General features: G+C 41.5%; 1 protein-coding gene across 1 annotated transcript in view; it reads left to right on the top strand.

Moving 5' to 3' along the window:
* LRMDA (leucine rich melanocyte differentiation associated) overlaps positions 1-23,792 on the top strand; it is a 1,307,794-nt gene that overhangs the window by 1,091,325 nt on the left and 192,677 nt on the right. The window contains exon 7 of the mRNA XM_079899924.1: positions 16,408-16,489. Coding sequence (XP_079756050.1) covers positions 16,408-16,487 — 80 coding nt within the window. The 3' untranslated portion in view covers positions 16,488-16,489. The remainder of the gene's footprint in view (positions 1-16,407; positions 16,490-23,792) is intronic.

Here is a 23,792-nt window from a genome sequence, read left to right as displayed (position 1 = left end):
GAACAGAAGTGCTCACACATCATTTAAAATCTGACCCACCCCATCGTCAGTGGAATCAAATACACAGCAGGAGCAGTTCCAGTTGACACACACACAATATAGTCATTGAAAATGAAAACATATTAATTATGTTCCTTAAGGTTAGGAGAGAAATGGCAGGATCCACTAACCTGTTCAACTTCTCTGTTGAAATTCTGTACCAAAAAGTACATCATGAATTGCTTCCTTACTTTTTAAGAAATTACAGAATAAGCATTTGTGTTTATTTGTCTTGTTTTATTGTTCATTTGAAATCTGCACTTGGGGCTCTGTCCTGCCTCCTTGCTGAGCTGAAAATGGGGGGAAGTTGGCTTAAGATCCTTGTTACAAGTGAGTAACTTGCAATAAAGGAATTCGTTGTTGAGCAGTGGTAGTTTAAAACAACAATACCTGCAGAACTCCAGGTGGTATATGTGGAAACCCACGCTGCTAGGGGAATAGCTGTCAGTTACCAAAACCTAGAGCTCGTGTAGCAGCATGTTTGAAACACAGGGAAATCCTCTCTTATCCTGATTCCGCTAACGCCCTGAGGCCCAAATTTGGAACTGTACCTTTCTGGATCAGGTCACCTGGCTCACACATTCTTTTTTATATATTCTTTTCCATTATGGTTTATCATAGGCTATTGAATATAGTTCCCCGTGCTATACATTAGGACGTTGTTGTTTATCCGTTCTATTATATATTGTTTGCTGGCTTTTGCTTCGACGTTTGTTTAACGAACCTTTCCTCCTCTGGTTGTTTCCCCTTCTATCTCTAGGCCTCCTTCTGTTGGTGCCAGACCATCTCATGTGGGTCCTGAACAGCTTAAAATGAGCTCCGTAAATGTCAGGGAACCCCTTCCTCTTCTACTTTGTATCTCATTTCAGTGTGAAATTTCAAGCATCTCACAGGCGTCACTGCAGCAAAAGGTTAATAGTCATCTCTTTTTTATGTACTATAATGCTCAATTCCTAAGGACAGTGTTTCAGGGCAAGTTGAGTGTAATTGCTAAATAATACAGTCATTCTCATTTTAAAGGAGTAATACTTCCGTTGTTCCCGATGCTTCTCCCTGGGTGCGTGTACGTGTGTGTGTATAGGCAAGCGTGGGTGAGACCTCCTCTCGGGGGAAGAAGCCACAGCCATCCCATAGGAGTTTGCACATTTAAGCATTTGAATTTTAAATGTTGTGCCACATCCTGAGTCTCTTAGGCGCTGCAGATGACGTGTAATAGATGGGCTGCATTTGCAGAGATGTGTGCTATACAGATGTAAATGTTATTATAGCTTTTATATTTTATGTTCTTGTTGAAAGATCATTTTGTCTTTGAATAATATGGCCGTTCAGTTTTTTGGAGGGGAGGGGGTTATCTTTAAAAGAGGATAGGAAATGGGTATTGCACATCATATATTTCTTAAAAGTAATTTGGAATTTTAGGGTCTGGGATTGGGGCTGACTGATACACTGCCACGATGAGATATAACCCCTGGAAAATAACAGCACCAGCACATGCCTGCATCTGTCCAATCTCATAATTCACTTTCACATTGGATTATGGATGTCTGCGTTCAGTGAGTCTATCTTCCCTTTAGGTATTATTTCAGCCCTTTGAGATAATAAGGAAAGTTTAATTGCGTTGTTAATTGATTTTTTGCACAACATTATTACCTTGATTGATTGCAGAGTTGATGAAAATGTTAGACACAGGCAGCATGGAGTATCAGCCCAGGAAGGAGTGGGAGCCTTGTGGAGAATAGATAACCTTGATGTTAAGAGCTATATCCTTCAGATATGTCTTCCCTTGACATATTGATGGCCCTTGAAAAGGGAAAAGCTGATTGTATGCAGAATGCAATCATTAAACCCTCTTCAGCTCGCTGTTGATTAATTTGTTTTTTCCTGAAGGATCTAGTTATAGGGAAGGCCTCTCTTGTACCAACAGAAACCATTTTCTAGGCTCCAGCCTGTACTTAACCCTCTGGGTGCCGAGGAATAATGAGGCTGGCATGGCTAAGACAGGAAGATGGTCTCAGGGCGTTTAGAAAGAGGACTTGACTCTCAGACACCCTCACCCTCAGCAGCACGTTCTTTCCCCCACCATAGTGCTTATTTTCCCCCAAATACCAATTCTTTCAAAACTCCAAGGCCAGGCAGCCTTTTATTGAGACCTGGAGTAGGATGAAATGGAAACTTCGGATGCCCAGGAAGGTTTATTATCCAGGCTTCCAGTGGTTTCTGGAGAAGACACGGCACTCAGGAGTTTTGTTGTACATTAGGTAAAACCTTGCATAAACTTGCTCCCGTGATTGGTGGATTTGGTTCTTATCGGGGTGTGTGTGTGGGGGGGGGGGGATTTGTATGTACCAGGATAAGAAGGGATTTCTGGAAACCGTTCATTATATTTTCAGTTACTCTTCTCCCCAGCCCTATGTAACTCTTACCAAGAAACATTTATTGAAAGTTGTCATGGTAACTACAATCCAGAGCCATCCTCATGGTACCAAAAATCAGGTTGATTGATCAGCTGCATGACTGATGATCCATTGGACTCCTTCCCTCTTTCCCTCTCCCAAGCCCACACCACTTCATCCATAGCTGCCCCATCCTGGGCAGAGACTGAGAGGGCAGGCCTTATGGGGAAAGGCATTTGGCTTGGTCATCTGAAGAAGGATGGAAGCTTATATATGTGCAGTGACTCTAGACAGCCCCTGTCTTCTAGGGAGAAGGGTGGAGTCCCCCTTCCCCTCTCCCCACCCCCACTTCTACACTTCTGACTCATGGAGCATTCTGACTTCTTTTGCCCTCTTCTTGCCTGTCCCCAATACTCATTTAAACCAAATTTTAATTGTATACCATTGTTGGAGGCCTACCAAGAATTACATCATCTTCCTGGGATCCTGAGCCCCACAGGAGAGGTCACGTGGGCTTCGGGGCAGAAGAGAGACAGCTCACAAATCTCCTAGAGCCACGTTGCAGCCTGCAGATGGAATTCACACTATGGTCCAAAGCACAGTTGCTCCTCCGTCGGCCACCCTGCCTCCATTCGGAGCCTTTCTTTTGCTGAACTAACGACTGGCGCTCGGGGAGTCTAATATCCGCAGAGTCTGGGCCCTCAATTACCGTAATGGCTTATAATGAGATTTTGGCCAAGTAGCAGGTAGCAGGTTATTACTTCCTGCTCAGCATGGGCAATGTCTACGATGTTAATTTGTGTGGCCGAATGTGGCTCGGAGCTGGGCATCAAACTGTCAGAGCCAGATGTATTCTATTAGGTGGGAGGCTCACATTGGCCCACGGGCAATTTTTTTTTCAATAATGGAGGCATGTTAACTCCCCGCAGGGTGAATCTTGACAAACTCAAGCCAGCCAAATAAAAGGGGTAATATTCCAAGCCATCAAAGTAGTGTGTTCCAGAGACAGATAACACCTGGTGCCACCCACTGTCAGCAGTGTCTCTCTGACCCAGGCCATTCCATCCATAGGCAAAAAGTATACCCCTCTTAATATTGCTGGAGAGACTCTGGTGCCTTCATTAAGTTTTAATGAGCCTGACCCTAATGAAGACCCTTATAATATGCTCTTCTATTGTTTACTTTGTCTTTATTTTGGCAAGAAAAAAAAATGTTCAAGAGGTTCATATCGCTCGTATAAACTGCCTTCTGCTATTAATTCTTGCTTAACCTATAGTTTCTTTCTTTGGCGTTAGCATATATATATATATATGCGCTTTTTGTCCAAAGCAGGTTAGAGGTTGGGGAGTTGAAGATCAAGAAGTAATGAAAAATATTTTGGCATTTTACAGTGAGAATTGCTAGTGCCCAAGAATTATGCTGTGCTCCCTGCAATGACATACTTTTAGTTATTTTTTTGTAATGCCGACTTCTTTCTGTTAGATCATATATCAGCAGATTCTCTTCATTTTCCTTTTGGAGAAAGCAATTTAAAGTGTCCTGGAATTAGGAAAGATTATAGTAATATCAGTACAGGAAAAGTTTGTTTGGAGTCTAATGAAGGGCAGATGGAGGCTGGACTAATGGGCCTAAGAAGGAAGGTCTTGTCCTCAGTTCTTGCAGAGTTTGAATTATGACAGACCCGGTTGTTACTGGGTCTGCTTAATTTTATTTGAGAGGTTCTTTTTTGCAGCTTGAAGAATGAAAAAAAGAAAAAAAAAGCAACTTGTCTTTATTTTCAATGACTCTCTTGAGAAATTTTAGCCTGAAGAACCAGACAGAACTGTGGATGTTTTCTCCCCTTTTGATGTGAGCTTTCTAATAGGAACAGACCTGAAACCCAAAAGCAAATTTCTGCTTGAGAGCAAAGCCAAAATTCCCATTCAAACTCTGCAGGAGGACCCCCGCTGCTCACATTTGTTCATATAAGATTCTGTCATTTTAGAGGGAGGCTAAAGACTTTCTGGGAAATTTTTTCTGCAAGTTTTTTTTCTTAGTCTTCATAAATTATTGTTTGTAGGTTCAGTTCCAATCTACTTATCCAAAAAACTCTTTTCTTCTTTTCTTCTGTTAATGTAATCTGCACATCACTTAAATTTAAACTTTCATGATTTTTGTTTTATATTAAAGAGCCGGAGCAATCTATTATTAATTATGATTTTAGGTATGGTTTGTTTTCAGGCTGCTGTTAGGAAGACAGTAAAACCTCCATTCACTAAAACTCGATACACTAGGAATCTCAGTCAACCGGATTTTTATCTCTGAATTTGAGTGGTGTTGTTTCTACAAGAAGAAAAACTGATGTCAAGAGTTTTACTTTTTTAAAAAGGGGAAAGGGGGCCCTTTTAGGTTGTCCTAGAACATTGTTTCTTAGAGTGTGGCCCCCTAATCTGCAGCATCACTACCACCTGGGAACCAGCAAAAATGCAAATTCTTGGCCCCAACTCAGACCCCCTAAACCAGAGACTTTGGGGTGGGGCTCAGCAGTCTCTGTTTTAACAAGCCTTCCAGGTGACCCCATGCAGGGGAAAGTTGGAAAATCGCTGACGTGGGGACAAGCCATGCGATTCCTCCACCTGTCAATGTCCAGGAATGTGTAGCAAACTCTGGGGTTCAGAAGAAGTATTCCGAGATCCTTTCATCTCTTCTACAATGACAAGCAATCTATTGAGTATCTCACGAAGCATGGGTGAAAAGCCATCATTTCTGCCCTTGGGGAGCTCCTATAAAAAAGTGGTCTTAAGACCTTGAGAAATGTTCAATGAGCAGTCTTCCCACCCTAGTGAAACCTCTTAACTGTATCATCCTCACTGTAAATCCTCAAAGAACTCCTCATGGAGTGGCATGGACATATATACACTACCAAATGTAAACTAGATAGCTAGGGGGAAGCAGCCGCATAGCACAGGGAGATCAGCTCCGTGCTTTGTGACCACCTCGAGGGGTGGGATAGGCAGGGTGGGAGGGAGAGGCAAGAGGGAGGGGATATGGGGACATATGTATATGTATAGCAGATTCACTTTGTTATACAGCAGAAACTAACACACCATTGTAAAGCAATTATACTCCAATAAAGATGTTAAAAAAAAAAAAAGAAATCCTCATGGGTGGTCACCATGAGATATCTAGTAAGACAGTAAAATTGAATTTGGTTTTGTATAGTGTTTCATGTGTGAGAGAAAACTCAGGAAAAGTTTCTGCTGAACCACGAATTAATGAGATAATTTAATTAATTAACTGGAACCCAACGTTTCCCTACTGGCTAGTCAATCTCATGACTGTTATATTAGGAAAGTGTACAGGAAGAAAGTGTGAGAGCCTATTTGCTTCACTGACCACTTGAGCGGGTTCTCGGCTGACACAGAGAGTCACACCTGGACTCCACTTTCCTCTAGTCCAGTAGATCCAATTTTTTTTTACTCCCTTCTCTGATGGAATCCACTCATTTATTTGAATTCTACAGATTCTCATTTAAAATGCCATTCCCTAGAATGTCATACCTTTATTGCTGTTTCAAAAATAACATGTTTGAAATCCCTGGAAACCCATGAATACCTTTTTCTCCTGAAGGGAGGTGGTCATTTGTTGTTCTAGGCGTGAAAATAATCACTAGCCCATGGGCCAGAGACCAGTGATAGGGACCACATGATGACCAAAACAGAAGCTGGAGTTATGATTTTATTTGTATTTGAGTAGTTTCTACCTCTCTTTCCTTTCTTTCTTTGTTTCCTAATTTTTTATCGGAGTATAGTTGATTTACAATGCTGTGTTAGTTTCAGGTGTACAACAGCGTGAATCAGTTATACATCTACATATATCTATTCTTTTTCAGATTCTTTTCCCATATGGGTTATTACAGAACATTGAGTAGAGTTCCCTATACTATTCAGTAGGTCCTTGTTAGTTATATATTTTATATAGAGTGGTGTGTGTGTGGTAATCCCAAGCTGCTAATTTATCTACCTCTCTTTTCTGTTTAACCTGGACATATACTCAGAGAGGGACAACAACAGCAGTGGGTAGGAGGCAGCCAGGATTTGCTTGGGTAGAGTACATACGCTTTTTTTATGTTTTATTGATGCAGGTTTTATTTAATTCTTATGTTTTTCACTTTTTTCCCTATCAAATGATGATTAGTAACTCCATGCCCTTGAGTGGCATATTTCCTTTTGGACTTGCCTGATAAAAATCTTTTTCTAAGAAATGTGGGAAGCTATCTCTGTTTATCTTTGCGTGTTTCTTTACATTTATGCAGGTGATATGCAAATTTCCCCAACTCCTGAGCCTAGAAGATTAATTAGGGCAATTGATAGTAAAGAAAATTAGTCCCCGAAATCGAGATCAGAGGCATCCAAAAAGCGGGGGTGGGGGGGTGGGGGGACTGAGGGGGTGTCTGGGAGCCCCATTCCCAGAAACCCTTCAGCACAGATTGAGCAATCATGACATATTGATCATTGCAGAACTTATAACTGGTGACCGAAAGCACAGTGTGACTTTAATGGCCCTCTCTGAATCGTTGCCATCGTTTATTTATTTTTTTTAAAGCAGCTGTTTTTCCTAAATTCATGCTGCCCTCTAGTGGCCATGCTCCCAACCTCACTTGAAAGGTGGCAAAGATGAATGTGGAGATAATGGTGGGAATGGCAGAGGGGGTGAAAGGGGGAAATTGTTTTCTTTTTTCTCTCCTGTCTGAAAAATTTCTGAGTTCCTTGGTCAAAATCTAAGAAATAAAAATGAAGCTGTACCACTTGACCACTGTCCATTTTGACTGACAGCCTGGTTTGTGGGACGTCCATCTTTGAGCAGCACTGAGGGAACTTCATGAATCTGAACTCATTTGCATCCCATCTTGGTGTGCACTTTGGAATCCAGCCCATCTCAGATCCATTAAACCCCACTTAGAATAGGGAGGTGGGAGAGGGGAACACACTCACGCCACATGGCTTTGAAGATTCGTTTCCCCCGTTGGAAAAGTAGGTAGGAGTCAGCATAAGTCAGGTTGTGGATCTTTGACATTCTCCTGTTCTAAGGGCAATCCTATAATTCAGAGGGATTTGAACTAGAAAGGTAGCATTGCTGGGACTTCCCTCATGGTCCAGTGGTTAGGACTCCACGCTTCCACTGCAGGGGGCACGGTTCGATCCCTGGCTGGGGAACTAAGATCCCACAAGCAAGTACGAAAGATAGCATTGTAATTGTTTAGTGTCTGGTCAGGTACTGTGACTTTGGGGAAGCCACTTAGAACCTCCTCTTCTCCTTAACGAAAATGAAGATCTTTAAATTCTGTCCCAGGGAGAATTCTTCAATACGTTTAAAGAAATACTTTTAAAGAAAATTTTCCTATTCTGTGTTCAAGCTTACTAGGAAGTAGAGCAAAATAATAAAGTGTCATAGGAGTGTAAAAGTAAATCATTGTTTAGGAAGTCAGAGTGAAAACTGTTTCTGGCTTCAGTCTTAACTGGCACAAAAAAAATGTAACCTGAGAATAAAACCCAAAATCTGGATTGCTAAGAAGATTTAGTAGTGGTGGGTTGTTGGTTGTTTTTCTTGTTTTCGTTTTAGTTTGGTTTGGTTTGGTGGAGGAGGGATGTTGTTGGAGCCTGGAAATATTTACTGTGGTCTTTGACCGCTGATACTTACATGTTCCTCCTTGACTGAAATATAGCATGTGTTGAGGTAAGAGCCAATCATATTACTGATATTCAAACCAGTAAGGGAGCCCACCCTCAGATCTGGAATTCTTTCCCATCCGTCTGGCCTACCCAAACGACCCCCGGTACAAAATAATTGAAAAAGCGTTGACGGGCTTCCCTGGTGGCGCAGTGGTTGAGAGTCCGCCTGCTGATGCAGGGGACACGGGTTCGTGCCCCGGTCCGGGAAGATCCCACATGCCGCGGAGCGGCTGGGCCCGTGAGCCATGGCCGCTGAGCCTGCGCGTCTGGAGCCTGTGCTCCGCAACGGGAGGGGCCGCTGCAACAGTGAGAGGCCCGCGTACCGCAAAAAAAAAAAAAAAAAAAAAAGCATTGACATCTGAGGAAAAGCATGTTGACTCTGTTTCCTTTCCAGGATTCACATCATGGAAACATCCGCTGCCAGATAACTTTTAAATCTGTCAGCTTAATATTTCCTCGAAGTGGAGAGGACATTGAATGGCCTGGTCAGGTCTGGGTAGGGCCACAGCATCTGCAACTGGAGCACAGAGACCAGGGACTCACACTGGGACAGCAGATCTGGTTACTAGGGATCCGCTCAAAGGTGCAGTTATCTCTCAGACTTGCACCCGATTTCACATTTCCCACTAACAGGTTATGTGAGGGAGAAACTGGCCCTGCATTTTTTTTTTTTTTTTTTTTAATCCTCTCCTCCCTCCTTCCCCTCTTCTAAAATGGCAAGCCTCATTCCACCTGCCCTGGGAGTCCAGAGTGCATTTTCCACAGGCTCTGGCTTGTCACATGACAACTTGTCTGCCGCTCACGTGGCTATTCCTGCAGCCTCCCTGGGCAGGGAGATTGGCTTCTCGGCCTTGCATTCCTCTCGCCTCCAGTAGAGATTTTGCCAGTATACTTTCCCCCCTGACTGGTTTCCTTCCCCTGCTTTTTTCTTCCTTACAAACACGTGAGTGAGACTTGACAAGGCCCAGCGTTTGTCTAAGGAGGCCGTATAATCTGCTCTCTCAGTGGAAAGTTTAAGCTTAAATCGAGCCTCACTGGAGGAGGCCGAACATTGAGGCCCCATGTCCTTATCTCAAAGGGATACGGTGCCTACATTTGTGTCAGCATTCTTCCAGGATATCCAAACCTTTGCTTTGGTAGCTCCTACTCTGTTTTTTGAATGGTGCTTGGTAAAAAGCAGCGTAACATAACCCCACAATTTATTTCCTCTCTTGCATCCAGAATACTTACATTTGTCCTGTGTACTCTTTGTGCTAAAAATAAATAGAAACCACCATTTACTTGAATCTGTAATAAACTGACAGCAACTAAACCTGCACATCACACTATTTATTATGGATGAAAAAGTGACCGAAGATTTATATCTTGTCAGTGTATTGAAAACTGCACAAATTCACGGGAAGGAATTAGCCTTTGTAGAAATAATGAAAACAAAATAAAATTGAAGTGAACTGAAACGACACACAATCAAATGTGTTGTCTGAATTTCAGCAGAGGACTCAAGTCTTCCCGTCACAATTTAGATCTGCAAAATTTTACCCAAGGAAATGTAACCTTGTGAAAATAAATGACTTGAAGAGGTTTAGAAGGTAGAACCGGTAAAATTTGATATTCGCCAAAAGCTGATGGAGGATTTTCACCCTAATGTGAAAAATCACATGGAAAAGAATTGATCCCATTGGAAATAAATTCAATAAAAGAGAAATGAAAATGTTCAAAATAGAATATGGTTTAACTTCGAATTTAAAAATTAAGGAATTAAATTTGTGAAATGTAGTAGTAACTATTTCTACAGAAAGTAGTAACTAATTTCTAATTAATTTCTAATTAGTTCTGAATAAATAATGCTTTCTGAAAGAAAAAGTACCAGGCTGGTTTATGTGTTATATTCATAAGCCTGAAGCCAAACCATCCCGGGGGGTCAAAATGGCAGAATTCAAACGTCCACCATTGCAAAATATCAGGGTCAGCAGAGCAGGATGAGAATACCTGACCTGGGGTTGTTTTGTATAATAAAGAAGAGCTCAAAAGAGTGAGCTCATTTGAGAGACTAGGCAACCTCCCTCGAGCAGTGTTGTTTGACGTGGTCACTGCAGTACTTAGCAAGGACGATGTGCCCACCAGTCCACGGAGAAGACAGCAGGTGCCCTTATAGACGTTTTGGGGTTTAGCAAGCATTGCATGACCGTGGCACCGCATTCCAAGCTAAGCTGCAGATTATAAGCTGAGACGCTTGCCAGAAATCATGCTCAGCTAGTTTGGGAGGAAGTCCCACTTTCTTTGTCTTCTCTACCCTTTCATGGGTCAGGCGGAGAGCCTTTCCCTGTTTCATTTCCAACCTAAGGCTTCCCAGATGTGTCTGCAGATGAAAGGAAAATATGCCCCTCCCCACCCCCCCGTGGAGGATGGACTTTGTCCTTCCCCCAGAACTGCTCCTAAGCAGGCTCTTCCCTTAAGACCATTTTAAAATCTCTCTTCAGTTTGCCTCAGTGTTTAAGTAGCTTACGCTGAAGGAGGATGTTGTCCCAGGAGCCTGTAATTCTGCAGGCTCTGCTAAATCCTGTGCGATGTCCACAGCAGAGTCCATCACACAGGCTGGCCTCAGGGTATTGCTCCAGCCACTTCTCAAGATCATAAAACATGGGTGTTTATTCCTTCCCAGTTCCCAGTTTACTCAGGACCCGCACATAACAAAGTCCGAGGAATGTGCTTTCTGGGGACCGTCCTTTCTCCTGTGTGATGTTTACAGCTCTTAAGCCTGGATGATAACGTTCAGTCCACTGCTCTCTTTCCCACCAGACATCGTGATTGCTTTGTTTTTGTGGGAGGAAAGTGTTGAGCATAAAAACAACACTAGTGCTGAGGAATTGAGGCTGTTGCCTTCTGTTACTTTGCCCTCTCCTCTAGTAAGGCAAGCATTTAAGTGGTATATAGTTTTTAAAAATTTCAAATGCCTGTCGTCTTAACAGAGGTTAAAATATGAGTGTTTAACAGTTGAAATTCCTTACTTTGTGGATTCTGTTTAAATTGTGGTATTTAATGGTATTGATTAATGTATCTATTCAAATATTTATTGAACACCTCCTTGGTACTAAGCACTGTTTCAACCACCTGGTATTAGAAATTGGGGAGGAGGGATTATTGTAGAGGTGACATGTTAATGGTATGTATGGTGTCACGTGGAACTTTCCATAATAGACAGGCTCTCTGAATACTCTTTCCGTCTCTGGGCCCACCCACTTCTTCACAACATTGTCATCACTCTTCAGAGGCCGTGAAGAGGCTAGTTCCTTGCTTTCCTCATACAGATTGGAGAACAGGAGTTCCATGAGGAGCCCCCTGCCCCTTGCCTGTTTTGTAGCACTAGTTGGAAGGTGCTAGTGACCACAAACAGATTAAAATCTGTTTGTCGTTGCACAGTTACACTTACAAACCTTTGTGATAATAGCGTTTAAAACAGCAATTACCGAAACTAACATTAATAGTGATAATAAAATCGAGATTTTACTTTTTCCATTTTACAAATAGGAATTTATTGGTCCAACCCATATTCCATCATCAGATACGTTTTCGCATTTGTATGAGTAAAGATGATTATTCTTTCACAGCTAAAATATTAATGGTAGACCACTTACTCTGATGTGTAGTCTTTAGTTCTGTTGAATATGGAGTTAGAAGACTAGAGCTTATGTCAAAGCTAGGGAGATATAGGCTAATTAGTGGTAAGCACTTCCCAGCTCTGGGTATGAAATACAAGTTGCAGGAGAGTTAGTGGAAATTCTTTCCTTGGGGATTTTGAGGTCCAGCAGAGCTCCCCTTCTGTATCTAATGGGAAAATGGACTGGATGGGTTTCAAGAGCTGCCTTGGTCCAAATCAAATTTTGATTAACTGACCACTGGCTCTGCCTCCTACATCAGGCAATATGGTACCTGGCGTCCTTATCTTCATAAGGGAAACATTCAGAAATGCTAAATCATCTGTTTCAGAACTAAGGTGGAAATCTGGGATACCTGGCCCCTTGCCCTCATTTTAGAAATGGAGAAACCAGCCCAGTGAGGGAAAGGTATGTGCACGTGGTCACTTAACTATTAGGGGTAGAGCTGGATTTAAATACAGGCCTTTCTCCACCTCCCCTTACTAAATAGATGGTAGGGCGAGGCCATCCAGAAGGTCAGGGAGTCCTGAGGTGTTTGCTGGACTCTGCATGGCTGTGCGAAGACGTCCTTCCCAGGACACTCAGGGTTTTCCTCAATACCGTCCCTGCCACCATCACAGTGGGGCATCCAAGAAAAGAGGCTGATTCCCACCCCCGCAGGCAGCCCCAAGGTCATAACTTAACCTGTATAAGTAGAACACTCACTCCAGTGAGGGGAAACATCTAAAAGAAAAAGGACCTCTTTAAAACAGATTCTTCCCAGTACAGTTTTTTCCATAACTATAGGTTTAAGAACTTACGGCAACGGCAGAGCCGGCTACTTAAGAAAAATTAGGGGCCTCATTTGGCAGGAGAGGATTCCCGAGGGGACAGGGCACTGTCATTTTTCCAGGGCCTCCCAAAAGAAACCCCCCACAGACAGCTACATGTCAGCCTGATGCATGGCAAGCCTGCTTCGTTTATTATGGGCAATGCCAGATATTTTAATTAAAAACACTACATACGCCATTAAATGTGTTGTTCCCCTTCCAGTCCCAAGACGTGTAGAGTTCGGGGAGACACAAACAAGGGAATGCATTGCAGATGTACACAGAAACCACCGCCTACCGAGTCACCACCCGCGGGTTCCCGAATTCCAGCCTCGGAGCGCCTCACTGTCAAAATGTCCTTTGCAAGCAAACTGTTTCCTCTGTAAATTTTCTCAGTTTATGGCAGTTGCCGTGTTGGAAGGAGGAAGGCCAGGGGGAGAGCAGAAGAGAGAAGCCCGCAGTCACCACGTGCCTTCATTTATGAGCGGCTCCTATGAGTTTACAAATAACCTTCGTGATAAGTGAAGTCTTATGGCCACACATGGGACTGGGCGGGTTTTTTTCCTCCCTTGTTAATGTTATTTACTTACTTATTTATTAAATACAAAAGTCCCCTTTGGGGGGGGGTAATCCCTTCTGAGCTGCGAGCTCAGGTAGGCGTCTCAATGGAGGCAACCACCTGGTTAATTTAAGCAATCGTAGGCGGTTCAAGTTCAAAAATCTCATCCGATTTTAACTGTCACTAGCCGGCCCGCCTGTCTCCCCAGGGGAGCAGCGACAGCAGCTGGATTTCGTTGTCGGCTGCCAGGCTGTCCCCGCGCCTCCTGGAGGAGCCCGCAGACTGAGTGCCTTCCCTTTCCGGATTTTATTCAAGGTGACAGCTCCTCACACGTTGGCGCTCTGATCACCCCAAGTAGCTGGGATATCGGCAGGGGATGAGTGTGGTCCTCCTGCAGAGCCCAAATTTAGATTGACTGAGGTCATCCTCGGGCCTCGTGACCCCAGCGCTCTGACAGAACAGGGCTGCCAGGAACTTGGCCACGGCAGCGAGTTTTGTAATGATGTCTGGGGAGAAACGTTCTGCTGGAGAAGGCGAAGAAGACCCCAAGTGCTAGGGAGTGATGTCAGCTTTCGTTAGCGGGGCAGACAGCGTTAGAATATCCTTGGCATAATATGGCTTTGGTATCTCTGTCAGCATCTCTGTTTTCTGTCACCACACACAATCCTGGGCCTGTCTCGAGCCCTGACACTGTCTTTTCAGATCAGGTTATTGCCAGCCCAGAGATGCGTTCTGCCCCCCACCACACAGCCCCTTTGTTTGAAGTCGGCCCTCTTGTCATTAATGCACTTGATGTCTATTTAAATCTGAGGGTGAGCACGGTATCTGTTTTCCCGTCAAGAGATCATTGACAATGTTAATACCTCATGTCCTTGCCTCGTTTTCCAAGCTCTGACACTTTGCCACAGTCTCCTGCATTCATCAAACAGCCCTCTCTCACCAGGGTGTCTATAAACATTCTTGCTTCCAGGCCCAGAGGAACAGGGCAGGCCTTAAAAAGGACTTTTATCAATGCTGATCAGAAAGCAGAGCTGGGCAGTGTGGCTCAGAACATGTCACCTTCCTCCACATTGTGGCCCATGTTCAGGAATATCCAGCCTGTTTCCAGAAGGGCACTTTCTGTCCAGGTTGTATCTAGACTAGGCAAGGTCTGCAGTTGAGATTTACCATGGAGAGAGCACAGAGAAAAGAATTCAATCCAGAATGGGCTGGAGAGTTTCCCGGAGCAAACGCACCCGCTGGTGTGTTGTGTGTGTGTGTGTGTGTGCGTGCGTGTGCGTGTATGTGTGTGTGTCTGCCTTTCCTTCTCTTCTGTGTTCTTTATAATATCTGACAGCCCTATCCATTCCTTTTTATAAAAATTCCTGCTGTCCTGGTGCTGTAGAAAGAAATTAACATCCCTCGGCCTCATCCTTCCAGATTCTTGAGGGTTTATTGGAATCAGTTATGTTCAAGGAAGCCCCTTGGAGATTTTCAGAGACTTCTGAGACACTCCCACCCAGGCCTGCAGGGGATGCTGTTCCTGGAATGCAGCCTCCACGGCCATGCCCACAGACCCGTCCTAGCATCGGTGACAATATCAGCACAACTCCAGGTGCTACGTAATTCAGCACAATAAAGGGAACAGCTCAGTGACAACCACCAAAAGAATAATTTAGGCCCCAAGAAGGGTCTCAGGGAGGTTTCATCCAAGCTCAATGTTTCCAGGCTCCAGACCAATACTGAAAAGCAGAACTTGGGGGTTGGGGGGCCAAGGAAAAAGCATAGCCAAAGGGGAAGAGTGGTCCACAGTGAACTTGCTCAGGGGACCATGGCAGGAAATGGAGGTGATGACAGCCAGCTCACGGCCCAGTCTGAGGCCGTGGAATGATGTCATCCCCTCCCTATTGCCAGCTTGCAGAGATTCTGAGAACCCAGCAATTCTCCACTTTGTCCCAAGCCATCTGAACCAAGGAGCATTTGCCTTGTCATTAAAAGTTTCTGAGAGTCATTTTTAATCCATGTTTAAGAATACGGTCTACAGTTCTATAGTGGAGAAACACCTCCTGTACAATGACCCAAGTATTTACCACGGAGGACTTCTGATTTGAAGAACCTGAATAATTTCAAGTGCTAATTTATCCCAGATGAATAGTAGATAGTGGTTGCTTGTTTCACACTATCATCAAAATAATGGGGAAAAAACATGTATATAGAAAGCTATTTTTACAGACAGATTTGTAGCTCATGAGTTTATGTTTTATGGACACTTCTTTGGGTTGTTTCTTTTTTTTCTGGTTATGCACCCTTCAGAGACTCACAGAGTATTAGTAATAAGACAATTCCATGAAGCTGAATTTTAAGTTTGTTTTTCTAAAATTAAAAGGAAAAAAACCCAGGGTGGCCAAAAGCAAATTGTAGTTACAGATATTTTCTTGGAAAAACTGATGTTTACTTAATAATACTGTCAAAATAACTGTGGCAGGTGATTTCTTATAGATATTTAGAATAAATATTGAGTTGATTGAAAGGTGTGACCTTATTCTAGGGGCATCGTTTATAGTTAAGTCCTCTTATGACCTCCGTGAATGACAGGAAAGCTGTATAGGGAGCCGCAAAACTATTTAAAATAAAACTGAAGATGAAAATCAAGTGCATTCCAACCTGAGAATACAGTTCAGGATTCCCCTGTAAGAGGAAGCCATTTAACGTCAGAGGCTCCGTTACTTTCCATGTGGCGTTTTGTGGAGACCACAATTCTTCCTTAATCGTCCATTATGTACTTGATGTCTGCTGGGATTTGGAAGGTTCTCTCTGGAAATTAACAAAATTGATTCACGATAAAGATTTTGAAAAGAGCCACATTCTGGGAAGATTGTTTTATATCTTTTGTTTGGGCTGGGCCCATCTTTAAACTCTTAATTTTCCATTTTTAGAAATTCTACCAAGAGAACTTGGAGAGGGAAGAGGGTTTTGCTTTGTTTTGAGAAGTAATTGACCACACTAGAAAATTCTCTAAAATGTGGAAAAGAAATCATGCAGGAAAGTGTTATTCCTAGGAGCCTGTGCTCTGGTGACATTTTATTTGAATGTCAACTCTGAGGCCAAGAAAATAGGGTCCTTCCCTTCTGGGGCTTAATCCGTTTGCTGCCACCCATGCATGGGATCTGTGATTGTGTTGTATTTCTGCGTTGCAGCACCTGTGTTTTCTTGCTATACTACTTGTGCCACCTGTAATGATGTGTATCTTTTTATTTGCAGGTGTCCTGGGGAAGTGTCGCTATGTTTACTATGGGAAGAACTCAGAGGGCAACAGGTTTATCCGCGATGACCAGCTCTGAAGGCAAGTTCTGTATGCCTTAGCCAGTGACATGAGAGTAAAAGAAAAAAGGGAAAGCAAAAATAAAGAAAAAGCTAAACGAAAAGACAATGGCCCACATCGCTTTTCTGTGGGAAAGCTATGACGTCAGCTTTTGGTACCTTCTGCTGACTTTGCCAGGCCTGTCAAGATCATCCTTCTGCCTTAGACTGAGTGGTCACATAGAGATTGACATGATTGCCCTTAAGCAGGTCTCATCCACCACAGTGACAGACAGCGGTGGCGAAGCACCAGGGCTGACAGGATGAACACCATGATAGATTGCCTGGCCCCTCCACTGCTCACAGGGGAGCAGAGGTCACACCTGGGGCCTCCCTAAGCATGCTCAGTGGCTTTAGTCAAGTGAGAGAGACTGTGTCTTTAGCTTGCCTACTGAGTAGAGATCCTCCTAATACCATCGTGCTGTGGGTTTATTTTCAGCGAGAGAGTCCCAGTTTAAAGGAAGGCTCTACTCCCTTATTTCCCTTAAATCTTAACCTCTTGTATTCTGCATGGTCCCCTCCCACCCCACCCCCATCAGCCTTTAGCATCTTTATCACGGGCAATGCATTTCAGTTTGCAGTTTCTCAGAGAACAGAAGAGGTAAGTTCTTAGACACGTTGTGCGTTTATGGTGAGCTTTGTGTTCTTAGCATTCGTGTATTGGAGTAAGTTGCCTTCCCTAAATCCCTGACTACAAAAACATGGACTTTATCATATTTTGTTCACTTAGAAATCCACTTCTTGCCCTGAATGCTAGTCAGTGTCAGGCATCTTTCACAACACCGGGTTCTGGTTGTACCAAAGGCTCTTATTTATTTGTTTTTAACCACACACCCTCCCAGCTATGTCTGTAGCCATATGTGTGTTTGAAGCTGGCTTGCTCCTTTGGGTGCTATTTACAGGGAGTGAGGTGATAAAAGATGGAGTGATAGGTCAGGAAGTTAAAAAGGAGAGTGAAGACTGCAGAAAACACTCACCAGACCAGACGGTTTTTAATAAAAGGCACAAAACCCTTTGAACTTGGTATATTCCTCAGAATCTCTCAGAAATGAAATCCACAGCTTGTGAGATGGTCTTTGTGCACCTTTGGCTCTGTTCCAGCCCTAATGTTACAAGGAAAGGAAGCGTGATCATACTGGTCGGGTGGCTATAATTCCATTTAATATACTGGTACACCAGTAGAAGATGTTTGAAAGGCTTGCTGCTCTTGACACAATAGCGTTTATTTTTGCTTTTATTTGGACCAGGTTCATTGTCCTGGGTCTCCCAGTATTCGGTTAGTTTGAGGACAGCAAAACATGAAAGAGAATCCTTCCCAGTTATAGATACCAAATGACTAGAGAGCTGCTATAGTAAAAATCTTTAAAGACTCAGAACCCGCAAAAATCACTGGAAAATAAAATATTTCTTAAAAAAAAAAAAAAAGAGTCAGAACCCCTGAGACACCCAAGAAGAACCTGCTTTCTCTGTTTTAGTCCATTGACATGGCCTCTGGCCTACTGAGTCAACACAGTCCTTGAATGACTTGCGCTGGGGCTGGCAGCAGTCGGTCTTGCAGATTACACAACACTTGGTGATCAGTTATTGAGACAAATTTAGATGGAACTCCTTAAGACCATTAATTATTAGAGGATATTGAATGTTTGGCTTTATCTCTCAAATCCGTTAATAACCAGAGTCGAGTACCTTTGCTCTGTTTGATCTACAAAACAGCATTGGGATAATGCTTTAAATGAGTTGAATTCAGTCCCACCCTGGTTTTTTGTTTGGAAGCGCCAACATGTGTTTTGTCCATGGCATATTATGGGCAGCCAGAGTTCTGTGCAAGGGCAGCTAGACTAGTCCAATGTCACATCCAATCTAGCGGCACATATATCCTTGTCTTTATAAAAGGCTTTAACCCTGCCTCAAACAATAAAAAAGCACTTGTGAACTGACCACAGAATTTTTCCATCTTTATTTTTCTTACTTGTTTACTTTTCTTAATGTCAGAACCATTTGTATCATGCACAGGAATGTCTCCCTCAATGCGAGCTTTGGAGGCAAAAAATATTTTTGGAGTGAGTTATTGACCACACTGTTTCCCTCTCTTTGGGTTGTTTATTTTCTTCCAAAATGGTGTAATAACTTTAACTGAGATTAGCTTTAATTATAATTTACGTAATGGCCCTCACGACAGTATATTCATCTTAATGATAGAATTATAGTGAGTTTTGTTTCTCTTAAAAGAGGGTAATGATAATGAACTTGTATTGGGTTGTTTACAGTTCCACTGTTTGTTAAGCAAGATTTTCTGTGCTTGAGCTAGATCTTGGTCTGAATTGGCAGAGGGAGAAGCAATGTGGCATGCTTATCTTAAATCCCTAGGAATTTCCCAAATGTTGTATTTCAAAGTAGAGAATTAAAAGGTAATAAATTCAATGCAAGCTCAGACATATTTCATACCCCCTTTCACCACTTGGTCTTTCTGCTTTTGACCCTATTCCACTGAGCTTTTTCTTTGGGGATCATGGTGCCAGGCATCCCTGTGTCCTCTCTCCCAGGACACCCATCTGACTTGAGAGCCCCCTGCAGTACAGGCTGTCCTGGGAGTCCTCTGTTGTCTCAGCAAAGTCAGGGCAGACTGTCTCTTTCCTAAGTAATGTAATTTTATAGAACAATTTGTTCCTTGAGGAATAATGTTTTCAATTGTGGGGAATCCTATTAAAAGTACAACTATTACAATCGTTTGCTTTTACTTTTACCAGCCGTGCTCATAAACCGTCCATCTGTTTGTTGCTTTAAATAGAGGAACATTATAAGAGATTATTACTTGATCAGGCTGCACGTCTGAATGTTGTGCATTTTCACACATTCACGTGTGCTGAGGAATACAAGAAAGCAAGCCACAGGTTCTGGATGAAAGGATTTTTTGTTTGTTTGTTTTGTTTTGTCTCTGTGTGTGTGTTTTCCAGCAGAGATGTATCTTGCACATTTTCCAGGGAAAAAGTCTTTCTTACTGCTTCTAAGAAATAACCTGGCTTTCTCGTCTTTCTTAATATGCAGATCAAAAACAATCCACAGGGCTCTTTTCATCAAAACAATAACAGTGTTCAGTGGTTGCTCTGCATAAAAGCAGGCTAAGTCAGGTGTGTGTCGCTGCCTAATGCCCAGGGTGGACAACACAGGGTCCACTGGGACCCTTACGTGCTGGCCATACAGCACAGCTGATCCAATGTGACATTCACCATCTGCTTTTCCCAATTCTCTTGCCAAGAAGAAGCCTTCACCAAAGAAGGCTGTTAGCATGACTTGACTCTGGTCTCTGTAACGTGTCTAAATACCATGTTGTAAACTACCGTGACTAACACCTAGAAAGGGAAAGAACACTGGAGGGGTAAAAAAAAAACATGTTGGTTACCTGTTTGTATGACAAACAGACCATCAGCCTTTGGTGGAGTATTGTATGTTATTTCTAGTACATCAGCAAACACTTAAGGGATTTGAAGAACATTCAAAGACAGTCAGCTGTCTGAAATGATTACCTTCCTACACATTTACCTGAAAATTTCCAGCAGTAGTAGTTCACCTTTGGATAATTATAATCTTAAATGTTAAGTTGTCACTTTGTGGGCAGAGTAGGTAATGTTATTTGTCCATATTAATGTAGTAGCATATGCTAATTTTTCTAAAGTAGCGTGGAATGTGGCAACCTAGGACAAGGGAGTTTTCCTAAGAAAGAAGAGAATATTCTAAGTTTGGAATGTGTCTAGGGACGAGTTGCTAAGGTGAGAATGATGCAAGTGGTAATACATGGAATTATACCAAAGGAGAGTGTGAAGCAGAATTAAAGTGGGGAGTCTTAGTGGTTAGTGATATAGGGCGCTGAGGGAATAAGGAGAAAGGAAGGGAAAAGACAGTTGATGCCAATTAGAAGATTTGCTGATGTTTAGCACTAAAGTGGTGTTGAGCAATATTTTCTCCTCAAAATGGAATCATCCTTAAGTGGGGAGTGCCACCATTCAGTGATGTTTTACAAGTTTCTCTGCCTAAGACAATGAAGCAGTGTGGAAAAGGTTGATGACAAAGCACTGTGGGAATAAATGATCATGCATGCTATGGCTACATATAAACAAAGATGACTACGGTTTGTGTCCAGTCTTCCACAGAAACCAGCATCCTAAGGTTAGTTCCCTAGCTCTTTGTGGAACTGAATATGCTGGCGATAGGATTTGACTGTCTCTGGGTGCAGGCAGTAGATGAGAACTCAACTCATAGGAGGAGTGGATAACATCTAAGTTCAACTGGATGACCTGAATTAACATGCAGAATATTCTGGAAATAATGTTTATGTTGTGCCACATTGATTACTTTAAATCAACTTTTCCTTCTTTATATTGGAATAGGAATGAATTTGAAATGCACTTGGGGATAATCTCCTTTAGACACTAACTTTTCAATTTGAGTATTTGTAATGAGAGGGGCAAAGGCACCTTATGGTGGGCTTAACCAAGATATTCAGATTATTCAAATTATGGAGCCTCGAAATAGGTAAAAATTAATATACATTATCCATTTACAAATGTTACATTTATTAAACAATAGTTTAAATAATAATAATTAAGTGGTGCTATAAAAGAAATTACATTTGGAAAAATATCTATTCAGTTCTTTTGCCCATTTTTCAATCAGGTTTCTTTGTTTGTTTGTTTAAATGTTGAGCTGTATGAGCCATTTATATATGTTGTATACTAATCCCTTATTGGTTGTATCATTTGCAAATATTTTCTTCTATTCAGTAGATTGTCCTTTTGTTTTGTCAATGGTTTCCTTTGCTTTTCAAAAGCTTTTAAGTTTCATTAGGTCCCATTTGTTTATTTTTGCTTTTATTTCCTTTACTTTAGGAAACAGATCCAAAAAATATTGCTATGATTTCTGTCAAAGAATGTTCTGCCTAGGTTTTCCTCTGGGAGTTTTATAGTATCTGGTCTTACATTTAGGTCTGTAATCCACTTTGAGTTTATTTTTGTATATGGTGTTAGAGAATGTTCTAATTTCATTCTTTTACATGTAGTTGTCCAGTTTTCCCAGCACTACTTATTGAAGAGACTGTCTTTTCTCCATTGTATGTTATTGCCTCCTTTGTCATAAATTAATTGACCATAAATGCATGGATTTACTTCTGGGCTCTCTATTTTGTTGCATTGATCTGCATCTGGTTTTGTGCCAGTACCATACTGTTTTGATTCCTGTAGCTTTGTAGTATAGTCTGAAGTCAGAGCACATGACCCCTCCAGGCCTGTTCTTCTTTCTCAAGATTGTTTTGTCTATTTGGGGTCTTTTGTGTTTCCATACAAATTTTTTAATTGTTCTAGTTTTGTAAAAATGCGTTTGGTATTTTGATAGAGATTGAATTGAATCTGTAGATTGCCTTGGGTAGTATGGTCATTTTAACAATATTAATTCTTCCAATCCATGAACACAGTAAATCTTTCCATCTATTTGTGTCATCTTCAATTTCTTTCATCAGTGTCTTATAGTTTTCCAGGTACACGTCTGTTACCTCTTTAGGTAAGTTTATTCCTAGGTATTTTATTCTTTATATGTGATTGTAAATGGGGTTGTTTCCTTAATTTATCTTTCTGATGATTCATTGTTAGTGTATAGAAATGCAACAGATTTCTGTATATTAATTTTGTATTCTGCAGCATTAACTGAATTCATTGTTGAGCTCTAGTAGTTTTCTGGCGGTGGTGTGTTCAGGATTTTCTATCTATAGTATCATGTCATCGGTGAACAGTGACAGTTTTACTTCTTCCTTTCCAACTTGGGTTCCTCTTCTTTCTTTTTAGTGCTTTGATTTTTTACTGTTACTATTATTTAACTTAATCTTTCATGAAAAAATGTACTCCAACTTCCACCCTATATTTAAAGTTTGTCAGGCTACCTTTACGCTAGAAAAAAAGTTTTTCTGGGCTTACAATAACTTAGTTAACTTAGTTAAACAGTGAGAGCTACAACAAAATCTTCTAAATTATTTTAACTAATTACTTGACTTATCAGAAAGAGTTGTCAAGTCATCCTAAATAGCCTGAAAAGTGTGTGGGGGTGTGTGTGTGTGTGTGAGAGAGAGAGAGAGAGAGAGAGAGATCAGGATCTGTGTAGAGAACTCCTATGACTGTCATTGTAAATAACTTTCTAAATTTCTTGTAAACTCCACAGTACGTTAGCTTTTGCTCCTGTTATGATGTTATATAGAAAAATGTATCTGTTTCATAGCTAATTAACTAATGTCTACTTTGTGTCCTCCTTTCTTATAAATTGATTAGCTACTTTTTATGACTTGCTTAGGCTCTGGTGTAACAGTATCATGATGTTTTTGGTTTTCCTCCTTCTAGACCTTTGAAACCTAATTTGAACACAATGAGATCATTGTTCAAAGTATAACATAGAGCCGTTTTGTTCCAATTAGGTGATGTCTTTGATACCCAGTGAAAAATAGGTATGTGAGTTATTTCAGAAAGTTAATATATAAAACCAAGTTTTATTCATAGACTATCCATATTTCCCTGTTTACGTACATTCATTCCGAATTTCCATGTCGCCTATTTTCATATAAAGGGAGTCTTCCAAGAAACAATTCCGTTATCTGCAGAGCTATAGCATATAACCCACATTCTGTAGCCACATTGGCTTTGTCTGTGTTGCTCAAACGTAATAAATGTAGGAGCATGCCTCCAAATGGAATACTTCTCTCCCCTTCCCTTTTTAAAACTTTACTTGGTATACCCACTGAGAATGATCCATTTTCAAAGGATCACATTATACTGTAAAAGTTTTGAACTTAACAGTCCATACATTCCTTGAAGGTCAAAGAGTGTATGATAATGATGGAAGTTACTATCACAAGAGTCAGTGTAGGTATCTTCACAAATTAGGTTTAACTGCTGCCTAACAAATTATATTTAACTGAAAAAAATTAGAATCTCAACTCCAATTTATTAGCCAGGCTTATAGGTTTACACTTGCGAATATTTATATGTATAATATAGATATAGGACATTGACTTATCATATGTTAAAATGGATTTTGCAACTCTCTTTTGGCAATTTGGTCAGTGGACCCCTTCAGTGGGTAAAATTATTACTGGATTCTTTGCTCTGTTTTTTTTTATACACACATGCATATTATAAAGATATCATTTTTTTCCTAGAATTATTTTATGATATCAACATTTAATCAAGCACTTAATACCTATTTTATTAAAATGAAGTAGTCAAGAAACCAGACCAACATATATGGATGAC

Source organism: Stenella coeruleoalba (assembly GCF_951394435.1).
Source record: "Stenella coeruleoalba genome assembly, chromosome: 16".
In the NCBI taxonomy this organism is placed as follows: Eukaryota; Metazoa; Chordata; class Mammalia; order Artiodactyla; family Delphinidae; genus Stenella; species Stenella coeruleoalba.
Note: the sequence above shows the minus strand (reverse complement) of the source record. Positions and strands in the feature narration are given on the sequence as shown.